The sequence below is a fragment of the Chelonoidis abingdonii genome, chromosome 16 (genome assembly GCF_003597395.2).
Source record: "Chelonoidis abingdonii isolate Lonesome George chromosome 16, CheloAbing_2.0, whole genome shotgun sequence".
NCBI classification, from domain to species: Eukaryota; Metazoa; Chordata; order Testudines; family Testudinidae; genus Chelonoidis; species Chelonoidis abingdonii.
Genome location: NC_133784.1, coordinates 11,392,007 through 11,406,108, shown reverse-complemented (window position 1 = coordinate 11,406,108; position 14,102 = coordinate 11,392,007). Strand labels below are relative to the sequence as shown.

At 43.5% G+C, this 14,102-nt stretch overlaps 1 protein-coding gene across 3 annotated transcripts in view; it reads right to left on the bottom strand.

Annotated features, from left to right (window-relative positions):
* MARCHF8 (membrane associated ring-CH-type finger 8) overlaps positions 1–14,102 on the bottom strand; it is a 156,286-nt gene that overhangs the window by 62,289 nt on the left and 79,895 nt on the right. Inside the window, exon 2 of one of the 3 annotated variants that reach the window (XM_032797377.2) lies at positions 10,487–10,619. The exons of the other annotated variants lie outside the window; for them this stretch is intronic. Within the exon in view, the coding sequence (XP_032653268.1) occupies positions 10,487–10,516 (30 nt within the window). The 5' untranslated portion in view covers positions 10,517–10,619. The remainder of the gene's footprint in view (positions 1–10,486; positions 10,620–14,102) is intronic. 3 annotated transcript variants of the gene reach the window in all.

Genomic DNA, 14,102 nt, shown 5'->3' with positions numbered 1-14,102 from the left:
TGCTCCATTATCTTTCTCGGTACAGAAGTTAAGCTGACTGGTCTGTAATTCCCCAGGTTGTCCTTATTTCCCTTTTTATAGATAGGCACGATATTTGCCCTTTTCCAGTCTTCTGGAATGTCTCCTGTCTTCCATGACTTTTCAAAGATAACTGCTAATGGCTCAGATATCTCATAAGTCAGCTCCTTGAGTATTCTAGGATGCATTTCATCAGGCCCCAGTGATTTGAAGACATCTAACTTGCCTAAGTAATTTTTGACTTGTTCTTTCCGTTTTAGACTCTGATCCTACCTCATTTACACTGGCATTCACTATGTCAGACATATAGATTTTTTAATCATAAGTGAGTGAATACTTGGTAACGTTCTATAATATTTATAATCCTGGTACAATTTCCCTTATAAAGTTCTAAAAAAAATTAATTATTCCTTTTGTCTTGGTTTGCCTCTACCTCTCTTCCCAGTTAGCATACACTAGACTAGCCGGGTCACTGCACTTATAACTGCAATCTGTGCTGAGGAGCTGACGGTTCAGGATTCAAATCCTGCTATAAATGATGGAGGGATTGTTACGGTTGTACATAATAGAATTTGTTGTAAACATTTTCCTTTAAAAACCTCTAAGAAATAGTATTTTTTTAAAACCCACACCATATGTTAAAAAGAAGGATATTTAGGTGGCAAAGTCACATGCTATAAATTTATGGTTGCCCATACAACCTTAATTCTGCCCCCCAAGTGCATATGATCACATATTAATTTTTCCACAAGATTCCTGCTGATCCGGCTGTTACAAGTCTGGTCGGGGGCGCAGCTGGGCTAAGGCAGGCTTCCTGCCTGCCCTAGCTCCATGCAGCTCCCGAAAGTGGTAACATGTCCGGCCCCTTGACACAGGAGACAAGGAGGCTCCGTGTGTCAGCTCTGCTCCCTCAGCTCCCATTGGTCTGGGAACCATGGTCAATGGGAGCTGCAGGGGTGGCACCTACGGGCACGAGCATTGTGCACCTCTCAGAGCCGCCTGGCTGTGCCTCTGCCTAGGGGCCGGGCATGCCGGCTGCTTCCAGGACCAGCACAGAGCCAGGGCAGGCAGGGATCCTGCCTTAGCCCTGTTGCGCTGCCGACCTGGAGCCACCTCAGGTAAGTGTCGCCTGGTCAGAGTCTGCACCCCCAACCGCACCACAGGTCAGAACTCTCTCCTGCACCCAAACTCCCTCCCAGAGCCCATACCCTCTCCCACACCCCAACCCCCTGCCCTAGCCCTGAGTCCCCTCCTGCACTCCAAACACCTTGGCCCAGCCCAGAGCCCCCTCCTACAACCCAACCCCCTCATCCCCAGCCCCACCCCAGAGCCCACACTCCCTGCTGGATCCCTCACCCCCTTCCGCATCCCAATCCCCTGTCCCAGCCTGCAGCCCTCTTCCGCACCCTGAATCCCTCATTACTGGCCCCACCCCAGAACTCACACTCCCAGCGACAGAGGGACGGGGGCTGGAGCGAGTGGGGGCAGGGCCTCAGAAAAGGGGCAAGACAGGGGTGGGGCCTTGGGCAAGGTTGTTCCGTTTTGTGCAATTAGGAAGTTGGCAACCCCATTCAATGGCCTAACATGCATCTATACCTTGTTGAATCAGGGCCTTAATTCTCTGGAAAGTCTCTTTACAGTGAACTTTGCCTGATCAAAAGGGACACTGAGAACTTGTTCAGGTCTCCAGATTTACCCCTCTGTTAGAGAGAGGTAAACTCCATACAGTCTCTTTGGAGGACAACAGATGATATGATTTATTAAATATATTATGTATTTTCAAAAGACTAACAGCTTTCAAAAATGTCTCAGACAACTAAGGACTAAAAAAGTTTTATTTATATATAAAAAAAATAAATAAATTCTCTCTAAACTTTAAACCCAAAATTAATCCTCTAGGGATGTCAGATGATTTTACTTAGGCCCCAGTCCTGAAACTGACTTTGCAGGGAACTGCACTGAAGTCCACGGGCTGCTCAGCAAGGGTGCCTGCTGATGCCTATGTGGATTCCGTTGTAGGATTAGAGCCTTTGATTGGAAGCCCTTGGGGGCAAGCACGGCCTTTTTAGGGTGCGCAATGTGGCTCTGTCACCCAGTGGGGCTGCAGGTGCTACCAAATTACAAATGCATAATTAAATGATGCATCCTGGGTTTAGAGAACATAATTATTGGAGCATATACACATTGATATGGCCACTGAAATTATTTAGAGAAGATTAAAGAAATTGCTGCCTTGGAAATATTTTCTTTTAAAAGCCTAAAATCAGGCAAGCATAAAAAGCAGAAAAAAATAGTTATAGAGGCAAAAATTCTCCATGTAGCATTAATTCTTGGGGGGAGGGAGGCAGACACACATTTGTGGAGAGGCCTGTTGGAAATGATCAACTGTAAAAGGAAACTCAGACAATGTGCAGGCAGTCACTGCAAGATTAGTTAGCTGAGCCAACCGTGTTACTAATCTGGGGTGAGCTGATGCTGGTGAGCTGCCGGCAGACATGCTGAAGAACAGAAGCATGGAAGATGGATGGAGAGCTGCATGAATAACTGGTCTGTATTATGGGAGAACATAAACTGTTGAGCACCCACTTTTGGGCTCAAACCACAAATCCAGATACCAAACACTCCAAATGTGAAAGATTCAAGCATCCTCACGATGAGGCAAGTGCTGTTCGAGACTGGCATTCCAAGGCACTTTGCTTAGGAAGATGAGAGTGAAAGCATCTGCACCATCACAGAGGTGCTGCTGGATGCAGTGGCCAGGAGCAGATTTCAAAAGCAACTATGGCCCAACCATTCCCAGCTGCGACTCTCCGGGGGCTTCCTAGCTGGGTGGATATTTTAAATTTGGCTTCCTTTCAGAGAAGCTGAATCAGAACCCAGGCTGTTCAAGTGGGTAAGTCCAGTACTGCCAACCGCAGGTGTATAAAGGACATGAGTTTTGCCCCCACTTCAAAATCACGAGATAAGCACCCAAAATCTCATGACTTTTAAGCCTGTTAACAGCCTGCAGGTTTTTGAGCTTAAGAGTCATGTTTTCAAGTCTTTCCCCACAACAATGAAGGGCAGAAACTTAGTTTAAAAAACGATGACGTTCTTGTGGAATTGCTTGACTTCAAGAGCTTTAAATATGACCAAATATCACAAGACTCGCAACAGAATTCACAGGAACTGGCAACATTAACTGGGCTCCTGGAGGAATCTGGGAACTGACAGCTGGGTAGGAGAGATCTACAGGATTTGGCATGCACCCACTGCAGGAAGGGAGCCTGCATGTCAGAGGGAGACTTCAGAGAGGCTGGTGAGCTAGGGTGACCAGGTGTCCGGTTTTGGAGCGGAACACCTGGTTGAAAAGGAATCCTGACAACTCCAATCATCACCACTAATCAGGCCATTGAATGTCTGGTTTGCGGCGCCGCAGTGGGGCTGACAGGCTCCTGGCAAGTGCTGTGGCACCTGGGTCTGGAAGCAGCCAGCATATCCAGCTCCTAGCCTTAGGTGCAGCCCCACCCCCCTGCCCTCAGACACAGCTCCTATTGGTTGGGTCAGGACAGGAGAGGAACTAGTGCCACTTATGAGCCCTCAGCAGGTGGTTGTTGAGGGGTCCCGTGACACGTGCTTCTCCTGCTGTAGCCCGGCCCTCTTCTCCTCTTGCTCTTCCTGTGGCTCGGCTCAAGCTGCGATGCATGCCCTGCTGCGAACCGTGGACTGTCGCCCCATCCCCAACACCCAGGAGGTATGTATATCTCTGTTTCTGAGTGCTGGAGTTGGAGGTATGTGTATCCCTATCGCTGAGTGCTGGGAATGGGGCTGTACCCCTATCCCTCCCATCATTGCATCCCTCCCCGTCCCAACCCCCTCGGACCCCCAACCCCCATAATTGCTTCCCTCCCCATCCCAACCCCCCCACACCTGCATCCCCGTTATTGCATCCTCATCACTGCACTTCCCCCGTGACTGCATCCCTCCCCATCCCAATCTTCCCTGCACCCCATCCCCCATCAGTGCATCCCCGTCACTGCATTCCCCCCACGACTGCATCCCTCCCCATCCCAATCTCCCCTGCACCCCCATCCCCCATCATTGCATCCCTCCCCATCCCAACCCCCCCATCACTCCCTGTCCCAACCCTTCCTCTTTCCCTGCAAGAAGTAGCTGGGGATGTGTCAGATTCACCCCTAGAAACCTCCCCCGGAAGCAGAAAGCTCAGCATCCTTCCTGTAGGAGGGGTCACTGTACAAGGAGCTGCTTTCCCAACCCCTGTGCATGCAGACCTCCCATACCCAACCCTCATCCTCCACCAAACCTCACCCTGAACACCCAGACCCCTCCCCAGCCCTCCATACCTGAACTCCACCCCACTGAACCTCAACCCCTGCATCTGGAGCCTGCCTGCAACCAGACTCCCTGCCCCAAGACCCCCACCTCTATACCCAGACCACCACCATTGCGCTCCCTGCACTCAAACTCCTACCCTGATGAGCCCCTACCTCCTGCACCACCGTGAGCCCCCATTGACCCCCATTTCTCCCTCCCTGGTGTTTACCTCCTAATGTATTTATAGAGCGCAATCAGATCTCCTCCCTACCTTCTTTTTGCCAGGACAGTGGTTAGAAAAATAACACCATTTTACTCCCATACTGAGCAGATTTTCTCTAGAAATCACTGACACGCAGTAAACGTGGAGCCCGACTACGCTATTTACACAAAGTCAATTTTCAGAGCCAGGCTACACTTTAAGCTGCAGCCCTGTAACAGGCTGCACTGCAGCATTGCAATCAAGGTGATGAAGACATGAATAACTGTAGCACAGACTACACCTAGGAGAGAATGATGCGCCCATCTCACCGAGCATAGGTAGGGAAAATGCTCTTCGATGAGGTTAGGAACACAAATGCCAAACCAGAAACTTCAGTACCAAGCACCATGCACACTGCATCAATCGACGAGGCTGACAAAGACTGTCCACACTAGCACTTTTGTCGGTAAAACTTTTGTCCGTCAAGGGAGTGAAAAAAACACACCCCTGAGATAAGTTACACTGACAGAAGCACCCGTGTGGACAGCGCTAGTTAAGTGGGAAATGCTCTCCTGCTGACATAGTACTGCCGCTTGTTGAGTGGTGGTTTAATTATGCTGATGGGTAAGCTCTCTGGAGCCCTTTAGCATAGAGCAGCTACACGGGAGACCTTATGGCCTCCCAGTGAAGCAGTATGGCTGTGCTGCTGTAAGATCTCTAATGTAGACATTGCTATAGTCACTCTCATTTCTTCCAGCTGCTTCTGCCAGTTACCTCAATCTTGTTATTAACTTGCACTTAGGCATCAGATCAGTGAACCACCTATGAAACTAAGTCTCCTTACAACAGTGTAGGGAATTAACTCTGCAAACTGCCAAATGTAGCACCAAGGAAGGTGTGTGCAAACACAGGGACGTATTAAATATTTTTATTCCAGTAGGGCTCTGAGGCCCCAAGGAGTTAGCCACTGTTAAAACATATAAAAAGTTACCAAAACCCTTGACACTTATGTCTCATGGATGTGCCATAAACTGAACTTTCCTTTAAAAACAAAACAAAACAAAACAAACATGTCTACACTTCACTAGTAGAAAAGCTCTCTAATTCCAAAGGGGAGAAGAGTTAAAGCCTCCAGGAAGACCAGTAGGGCCCTTCGTATTACCAGTACCAAACTTTAAGAAACATTGCTAGATAGTAAAAATATCCTCTCTAACGCACAACTTCAATTAAACCACACTACCACTCAGTGTGCACAAAGAACGGGGAAAAAACATCACACTGAAAAATACAACTGTTGTTGTTATTATGACTGTAAATATGACACAAAGTTTCAACAGTGCAGATTATATAGTTGATTACTTTAAAGCAGTGGTCCCAAACTGGGGTTCGTGAAATTTTACAGGGGGTTCTCGGGGAAAAATTCCCTAATGGCCGATAGCTGTCCCTAGGGACCCCGGGCAACATGGGGCAAGCAGCCCAGAGCCCCTAGACTTCCAAGAGCTAAGCAGATCAAAGCAAGTAGATCTACCACACAGGAAACTTCACTTCACTTTCCATTTCCTATAAGGAGTCTTTAAGATTCATATTTTTTGCTGTTTTTAAAATTAAATAGGCAGCTAGTATTGTTTTTAAAATTATTATGAAGAACAAGTTTAAGCTTTGTTGTAATGTGCATTCTTTGCAAGGACTGCTCAAGACCTGAATGCTTGTGTAGGAGGAACTCTTTGAGCTGGCTTCTTAAATACCTTTATGCTGTTTCACATCTGATACTCCTTGATGAAACATAGGAGCCTTGTCTTATAACAGGCTTATTCAAAGTGATACAAGCTACGAAAGTGAGATCTTGGAAGAGTGTTGCCATTTTCATAATGCAATACAAATACTGTAATGATAAATAATTAAATAATACACAGTATGTAATAAGCATGTCACAAAAACAAATTTTATATTTCCAAGATCACTGCTTTTATAATTTATACTCGGGTAAAGGAGAAAATCCCTGAAAATATTCATTTTTAAGAGGAGGTTCACAAGACTTGACATTTTAGTGGAAGGAGTTCACAGGTTGTTAGAGTTTGGGAACCACTGCTTTAAAGCCATCATGCAAAGAAGTCAAAGTGTGTATTTAAATAAGATAAGAAATTTTGAGTGTGTAATCAACTACATTTTTTTCTTGTCTGCTATGACAGTAATTTTAAAAAATATTATAATAATTATTAAATTATTAAATACTGCAGTACTGGAAAGTCTGTATTCAGATTGTATAATGCACTGTGATTTTCAATTCTTCCGTGTGTGTACTGTTGCATTCTTTTCACAGTTGGAAAACAGTTCTCGCTTCTTTGGTCCCCCCACAAAGAGACCCGATGCCCAGGTCTGGAGAAGTTTACACAGCTACAGGTTGACATTTCTAACTGAAACTTGAGTTAGATCCCTTGCATCCTCTCCTAAGTGAGCTGAAGAATTACCTTTTGTTGGGGCCAAAGGATGCCAAAGAATCTAGTTACTTCTCAGAACAAGGAAGCGCCTCTCTCAGCTGATCCAAGTCACGGTGCAGCTCCCAAAAGCCATTCACTGCTCTCCCCTTACAGTGAGACCCCTCAATATCCCTCCTCCCTTCTCTGGTCATGGCTACTTGACCAACTCCAGCATTTTACTGATCTTGCTAGAAGTCACTTCTAGATTGAGTGTTTTAAGCCTTTACCCTAATCAAGTCATGCCAAACAAGCTCCCTTAATAACCATACATCAACCACGGCTGCCCACTCTTTCCCATTCTACCCGTCACTGTTGCACACCAACTTACCAGTCACTGGCAAGTGAAACACTCCCTATCAAAACTCATCCACAGTCATATGACACTCCAAATATCTCCCCACTCTGGGCATGTCTACACTTACCTCTGAAGCAATTGATTCAGTGGGGGTCAATCTATCTCATCTAGTGAAGACGGAATAAGTCAACCACCGAGAGCTCTCCCATCGACTCCAGTACACCACCAGAGTGAGAAGCACAAGCGGAGTTGACGGGGGAGCATCAGCAGTCGACCCAGCACAGTGAAGACACCGCGGTAAGTAGATCTAAGTACGCCAACTTCAGTTACATTATTCAATTCCCCCTCCCCAGTGTAGACCAGGCCTTAGTCTCTGCAATATGTGCCCATTCCACCTCCAATTCTTCTGACCAGACTTCCTGCTCAGAACAAGACCTCAGGCCACACTGGGCAAAAGGCAGGGTCCATTAACAGAAATGACACCCTCTAGCCGAGTTTTATTTTTTCCCCAATGGTTTTAGGAGCCTATACCTGAAAATACCTTCATTTACACTTTGCTATAGTCAGACAAAATGTCGCCGTTATACCAGACAGATCCATTTTTCTATCCTCATTTCAGTATTGCACTACTGTTTAGAACCTGCTTTTCATATGGAGCTGCAAATATGAAATGTTTATTTTGTATTCCTGTCCAATCTCAATAGGAATCTTTATATTCAGCTCCAAAGTGGTAATGTGATAGATAAACCGGGTTATCACATTAATTTCATCATAGCGGCTCTTCGGAAATTCACCTTAGTTTGAACTCAACATGAAAAGTATCATTTCCCAATACTATTTTGGCTCAGTCTCAGTTAAAGATGACCTGAAGACAGGGGAAAGAAAATTGGACTTGTGCCCTTTTTTCCCTTGCTTTTAAAAGTATCGGGTATTAAGTCTCATCTTTCCTGGTTTTGCTAAAGAGGACTTTGCTCAGATCGCAATCGGCATATTTCTCAGCCCTCAACTGTATGTGGGGAATCTTTAAGAAAGACATCTTCTTTCCCACTTGCTTCTCAGGCATTTGGTTTTTTATTTGTTATTTTGCTTAACACCTATTTTATTTCACAGAGTATTGAACAGCTTGAATACAAATTATTACCTCTCCCCATTAAACAGATTTTACTATCTCTGATGTCACAATCCTACCAGGGATCCAGTGCCTTGTGTACACCAAGAATTACAGGGAATTCTTCTATCATTGGCTTAGCTCTCGCATGGCAGCACAGACTGGCCACAGGTGTTTTTATCACTCGGTCATCTAGATGTACTCCAAAGAGGGCTCGAGGAAACAATGATAAAAACACGAGGACCCTGACTACACTAGCGCTTCCACCATTGCTGTACAAGTGGTGTGATAACAGTGGGAGAATTCCCTAAAATTCTCAGTGTAGATAAATCTCATTTGACTATAGAGACTACTGGGAAAAAACTGGACAGACAAGACCTGAATTTCTATTGTAAAAAGGCAAACAAAACGAATTGGGTTTTTGGAAAAAACATCTTTCAGATCTTCCTTTGTACATCATTCGTAGCAAATCAATCACAAAAGTTCAGAAACCCCAATTTCCTCCCTCCACACCCCACTCTGGAAGTCACATTAATTTGAATTATTCCAACTGTATCAGGTGTTGAAATGTTAAATAAAAACATTTCAGATTTTATTTACAGCCGTCCAAAGCCCTCTCCTTCAGTTAGTTCACTGAAGTCAATGGAGTTGTAGTAGGGATGAATTTTGCTGCACAATGTTAGATAAAATACGGTGCTTGAAACTGATTTGTTACGGAATGCATATTCTAACATACATTTTATAACAATGTATTAATCTCACTTAGATACATATTTATGACCGATATTGACACATCTCTGAAATATAAAGGACAGATCAGATACCAGTGTGATTATTTTATTTGATCCATGAGAACTTTAAAAGCATGAAGTAGATCAAACAATAGCTGGAAGCAACCATGTCTGATGGCCAAAAATCCTGCAATTATGTGTCATACAATTTATATCTAAACCCACTCAAAGTCTGAACTGGAAAAAAAGATAGAATATGGTATTTCAAAGCCACCTCTACGTATACATACAAATTATACTTATGTGAATGAATCATCTTGGAAAGAAGCACACTGGCATACAATGTACGTTTAAGCTTCAGCAAAAACATGTGATTATTAATCTTCTCCATGGGACTTCACATAAATCTGACAATTTCTGCTTCCACCAGTAATGCTTGTTCTCTAAACCCTGGATTGGCTTTAAAGCTACCAAAAAAAAAAAAAAAAAAAAGTGTCTACGCATCAGAACACACCATTTTGTCCTAATTGTTTAACAGATTCTTAATCTTTGCTATTTCACGTTGGGTTTTCTGGCAGCCCACTGTAGCTTTTTTTCCCCCCATTTAAAACCAGCAGCGAAGTTAACAGCTAGGGACAGCATCCATACTAAACAAGACACACAAAGCAAATGACAATGTTCGAACATACTTGCCAAATGAAATCACGTCAGTGTGTCTCTCACACACGGCAATGCAAATAATGTTCAGAAATAGAACAAAGACCCTTTGCTATTGTTCCATGGGATTTTGCAAATCTCCTTCTCTCTCATGCTGAACTCTTCACTCAGCATTAAAACATGGATCTAGTAGAAAATGAACATGACTTAAAATAGATTCCGCCAGCATTCTGGAGATGCATCACTGGAAATTGGAGTTTTCCACACTCGCTCATTCAGAGTTATATTTTAGCAAAATCCTCTCAATGTTACCCCCCCACACACATTTTTTAATATTGATAAAAGTGCTAATATAGTTTCAGTGTATTTTAGCATTAACATATGAAAGTTAGAAGGCAGCATGTTCTCTCTCTCTCTCTTTAAGGATTACTGCCTTACAAAGGAGAGAATCCTAGCACAAATTGGGAAGGAAGTATTTTAAAAAAAATCTAGTTTCATTATTAGAACTGAACAAGGTATCACATTAAAAGGGATTGTTGAAGCAGCCTGCTAATGAGGAGTCTCAGTAGTAGGCCGTCTTGATAGACTGCCTTACTTTACACACAGATTTGTTCCGCAAAGCTTAATGCCATCCCTACAGTGCACTGTAAGCCAAGATACTCTGCTGACAAAGCATTCTCCTACCTGAAGCTTCATGTTCCAGCACGGATGCATATGTGTATCCTTAGTGTGGCTTCCCCTTCTTGCATGACTCCTGCTATCCAGACTAAAGAGACGGGAGCTGTGCAAGCACAGCTGCTGACTGCCCTACATTTGCCTGCAGATGAAGAGAAAGAGTTGGTACTGCACTTGCCTGGTCTTGTTTAAGCCCCCTAAGTATAACACTAGTGTAGCTCAAACTGGACTAACTACTTCCTCCAGCTGATCCCAGTGAAAGATGCTTGTGATAAATAATGCATGAGAACTCCCAAGAACACGCTTCATTCCTTCCAGCAGCTGATCTCCACCTCCCCCTACCAAAAACAGCAGTTTGTAGTGTAAAAATCTTTAGCAATTCTGAATCATAAAATCTCCCAGAGTCCAAGGAGCAGAATGACTAATATAGAGGAAAGAAAATCACCAAAAGGAGTAAGGTTGTTCACTTGTTTTAAATGATCTTTTCGGATGTACAGATCCACAAAGATACAGGCAGAAGTGATCATGTTTAGAACTGAGCTGTACAACCAGATTATATAATCCTAGTAAATTTGTACAGTGGTTCTGTAGTTTGTTTATCATCTACTCAGAGTGGTGGGCTAGGGAAACCACAAAAAGATCTCAACATTGAGGATGGACATAGATAACACGGGTTACAGAAAGCAAATGATTATGCAAATCACAGAAAAATTCAACAGAAGAGGAGAAAGAGGAGTGGGGAAATGTATTCTCTGGCTGGCAAGTTAATTCACCATTTAAAAAGCAGGAACAGATTGTTTAGAGGAATTTAGGGGAGGGGGGAAAAATCTCCCTGTCCCCTCCCCCTCACTGACAAATAACCAAATTAACATGCTTCTTCTCTGGGCACAGAGTTCAGTTGCCTAGGCATAACTTTGAGAGTTACTACAGTACCACCACTTGTTTTAGGGCTTTAACGACCTTGTTTCAGAAGGGTGGAAGCACAACTACATGTGCAAATTTAAGGCTAATCTTCATGTGGTTTATTTGCAGGTATGATTAGCTCGGTGGCATGTTTAACGATACCTATTGTTATCTGCAATACTTCAAAACTGTTGCTTGCAATGACTTTGCTCTGACTTGGTTATCAGTTATACCACAAACAATTTGGTCTTGAATTGGTCCATTTGTTAACTGTTCAAATTCACAGGTCTGTACACAAGAGTCCATCTTCTCACCTGGCAGGTAGTTTCTTGTAAAGGAAAGGTGGCTTTAGTATTATGATTTATTATTTGTATTGTGATAGCACCTAGGTGCCACAGTCATGGATCAGGGCTCTAATGTGCTAGGTACTGTGCAAATAGAACAAAAAGGTGCCTGCCCCAAAGAGCTACCAGTTTCAGCATAAGATGAATACGACGGAGCATGGGGAAACAATGAGAAAATATCAGTCAGTACAATAAGCAGCACTCGCAGCATATCCGCTGCCTAGCTGCTGTCAATTTTTGAAGGCATCACAGCACAGAACATTTTTGCACGGATCTTGGAAGTCTCAGAATTTTGGATTGACCTTAGCTAGCCATGTGCAGGCCCGGTCATGCTGTCACTGGAACGTATCATAGATCTCCAGGGCCTCTGCACCTGCCGCATGTAGCAGTGTGGAAGGATTTGACCCTCTTCAGTTTCTCTTTACTACCACTTGCTTCCAGGAAGATCTGACACTGCTGCAGTACATCCATCCCACCCTCAAGTTCTCTTCTAAACTGAGGAGTTCAGGTGGTGTCACTCCCTTTTTTTTGCCAAAGATTTAGTTTATATGCAAATAGGCTTTAGTCACCTGACTGGTCATTCTGCTTTAAGAAAAATGCCACTTATCATGAGACTTACAATAAAAACTGTGAAAGCTGCAAGACTTTTGCAATCATTTGCAAACACAACTGTAGTAAATGCATGCAAATTAAATGTGTGGCTGCATGCACATTTTTGCATAAAGCCCTAGAGTTCTTAACTTTTAAAAATCTGGCCCTAACTGTCCTTTTCTCCATCCCTCTTTCTTGCTATTCCTATTTTACTAACAGGAATGCAAAGGCTTAGGCTATGCAATGGTGCAGCTGTGCCATTGTAAGCTCTCTAGTCTAGCTGCTCTAAGCCGATGGGAGAGAGCTCTCCCGTCGACTTAATTAATCCACTCCTAACGAGCGATGGCAGCTATGTCGGCAGGAGAAGCTCTCCTACCAACATAGCACTGTCCACACTGGCACTTAGGTTGATGTCACTTATGTCGCTCCAAGGGGTGGTTTAGTCACACCTCCGAGTGACACAAGTTATACCGACATAAGGGATAGTGTGGACATTGCCTTACACTAGAAAGAATCTGGGGCCAGCAAGAGCTGTCCAATCTAAGTTAGCGTGCCCCATCAATCCATTCTTTCCCAAAGGTATGCCACTTTCTTCTACATTATATGTCTACACCATAGACATACGTAAGATTGCTCGAGATTAAAAACCTCTCCCTTTTCAAGGACACCAACAGAAATACACATCGTTAGTTGGGGGGGAGGGGAGGTAGAAAAGTCTGGAGTGCTCAGATATTGCTATTTCAAAGGCCATTTAAGTAGGGGATTACTGCCCAAAAAACATTTAGATTATTTTCAAGATATTGCAATATCTGAAATGTAAAGTTTTCTAAGAAACAAGGTGACATACTAATTTCTGTCTGTCAGAGTTCACGCAATATTCTCAGGCAATGCAGCACTACTCTGAAAAGCGACTAACAATAGCATCACAGGATAGCATACTTATTGCGTCTTAATGGTCCCAGATCAAATTTGCTTAGTTTACAAGTAAAATTTGTTTTTTCTCAATGCTAGTCCTGCAAACTCCATCTGAGACCCAAAAGACAAGCTCTATTTTTTGGTGCATGCTTCACCATCAGTAATACACATTCCATATAGCATAATTCTGCCCTCAGTTACTCCTGTGCAACTGCATGGTCTTCAATTTGGTCCTGCACCTGGAATTTTATTAACAAATTTACTGATAATGTATGAGCAAGAATCAAATCCAGCTTCCTCTCCAAGAACTGTGCTGGTTCTGCGGAGCTAACAGGAGTGACAAGAACAATACAAACTTGTTTGTTATAAGAATGCAGAGCTGTGAATTAATATATAGGGGGACAGATCTCTTGATTAAGGTGTCATTTTTATATAGTTTCTTTAAATATCTTCTTGGGAAATCTGTTATCCCACTTTGGATACATCAGTGTTTCAGATCAAAGCTATGGAGTCTATTTTTCCTTCTATATGTACACTTTTATTTTTAAGAGTTGTGCACAAGCATCAAGTGGAGAACGTACATTCAGTTTAAATGGACCCTGTAGCAAGAGAAACAAAGGGCTCTATACCAGTCCTCGAGTCTCCCACTGCTATCACTGGCCTCTTGCCTGCACAAAGTTTGTGGCATTAGTCCCATTATGTGCTACAACAGGAATGTAACTGTTCCATGTGAAACAAACCAGAACACATGTTGATGCAAGCATGGGAGTAATTAAATATTGTTTAATGTTCTTCATTTGGGCAATTTATATGTTCTTCATTGGGCATTTCGATTAAAAACATGGCTAATGAGAGTTTTATAGTATATTTGG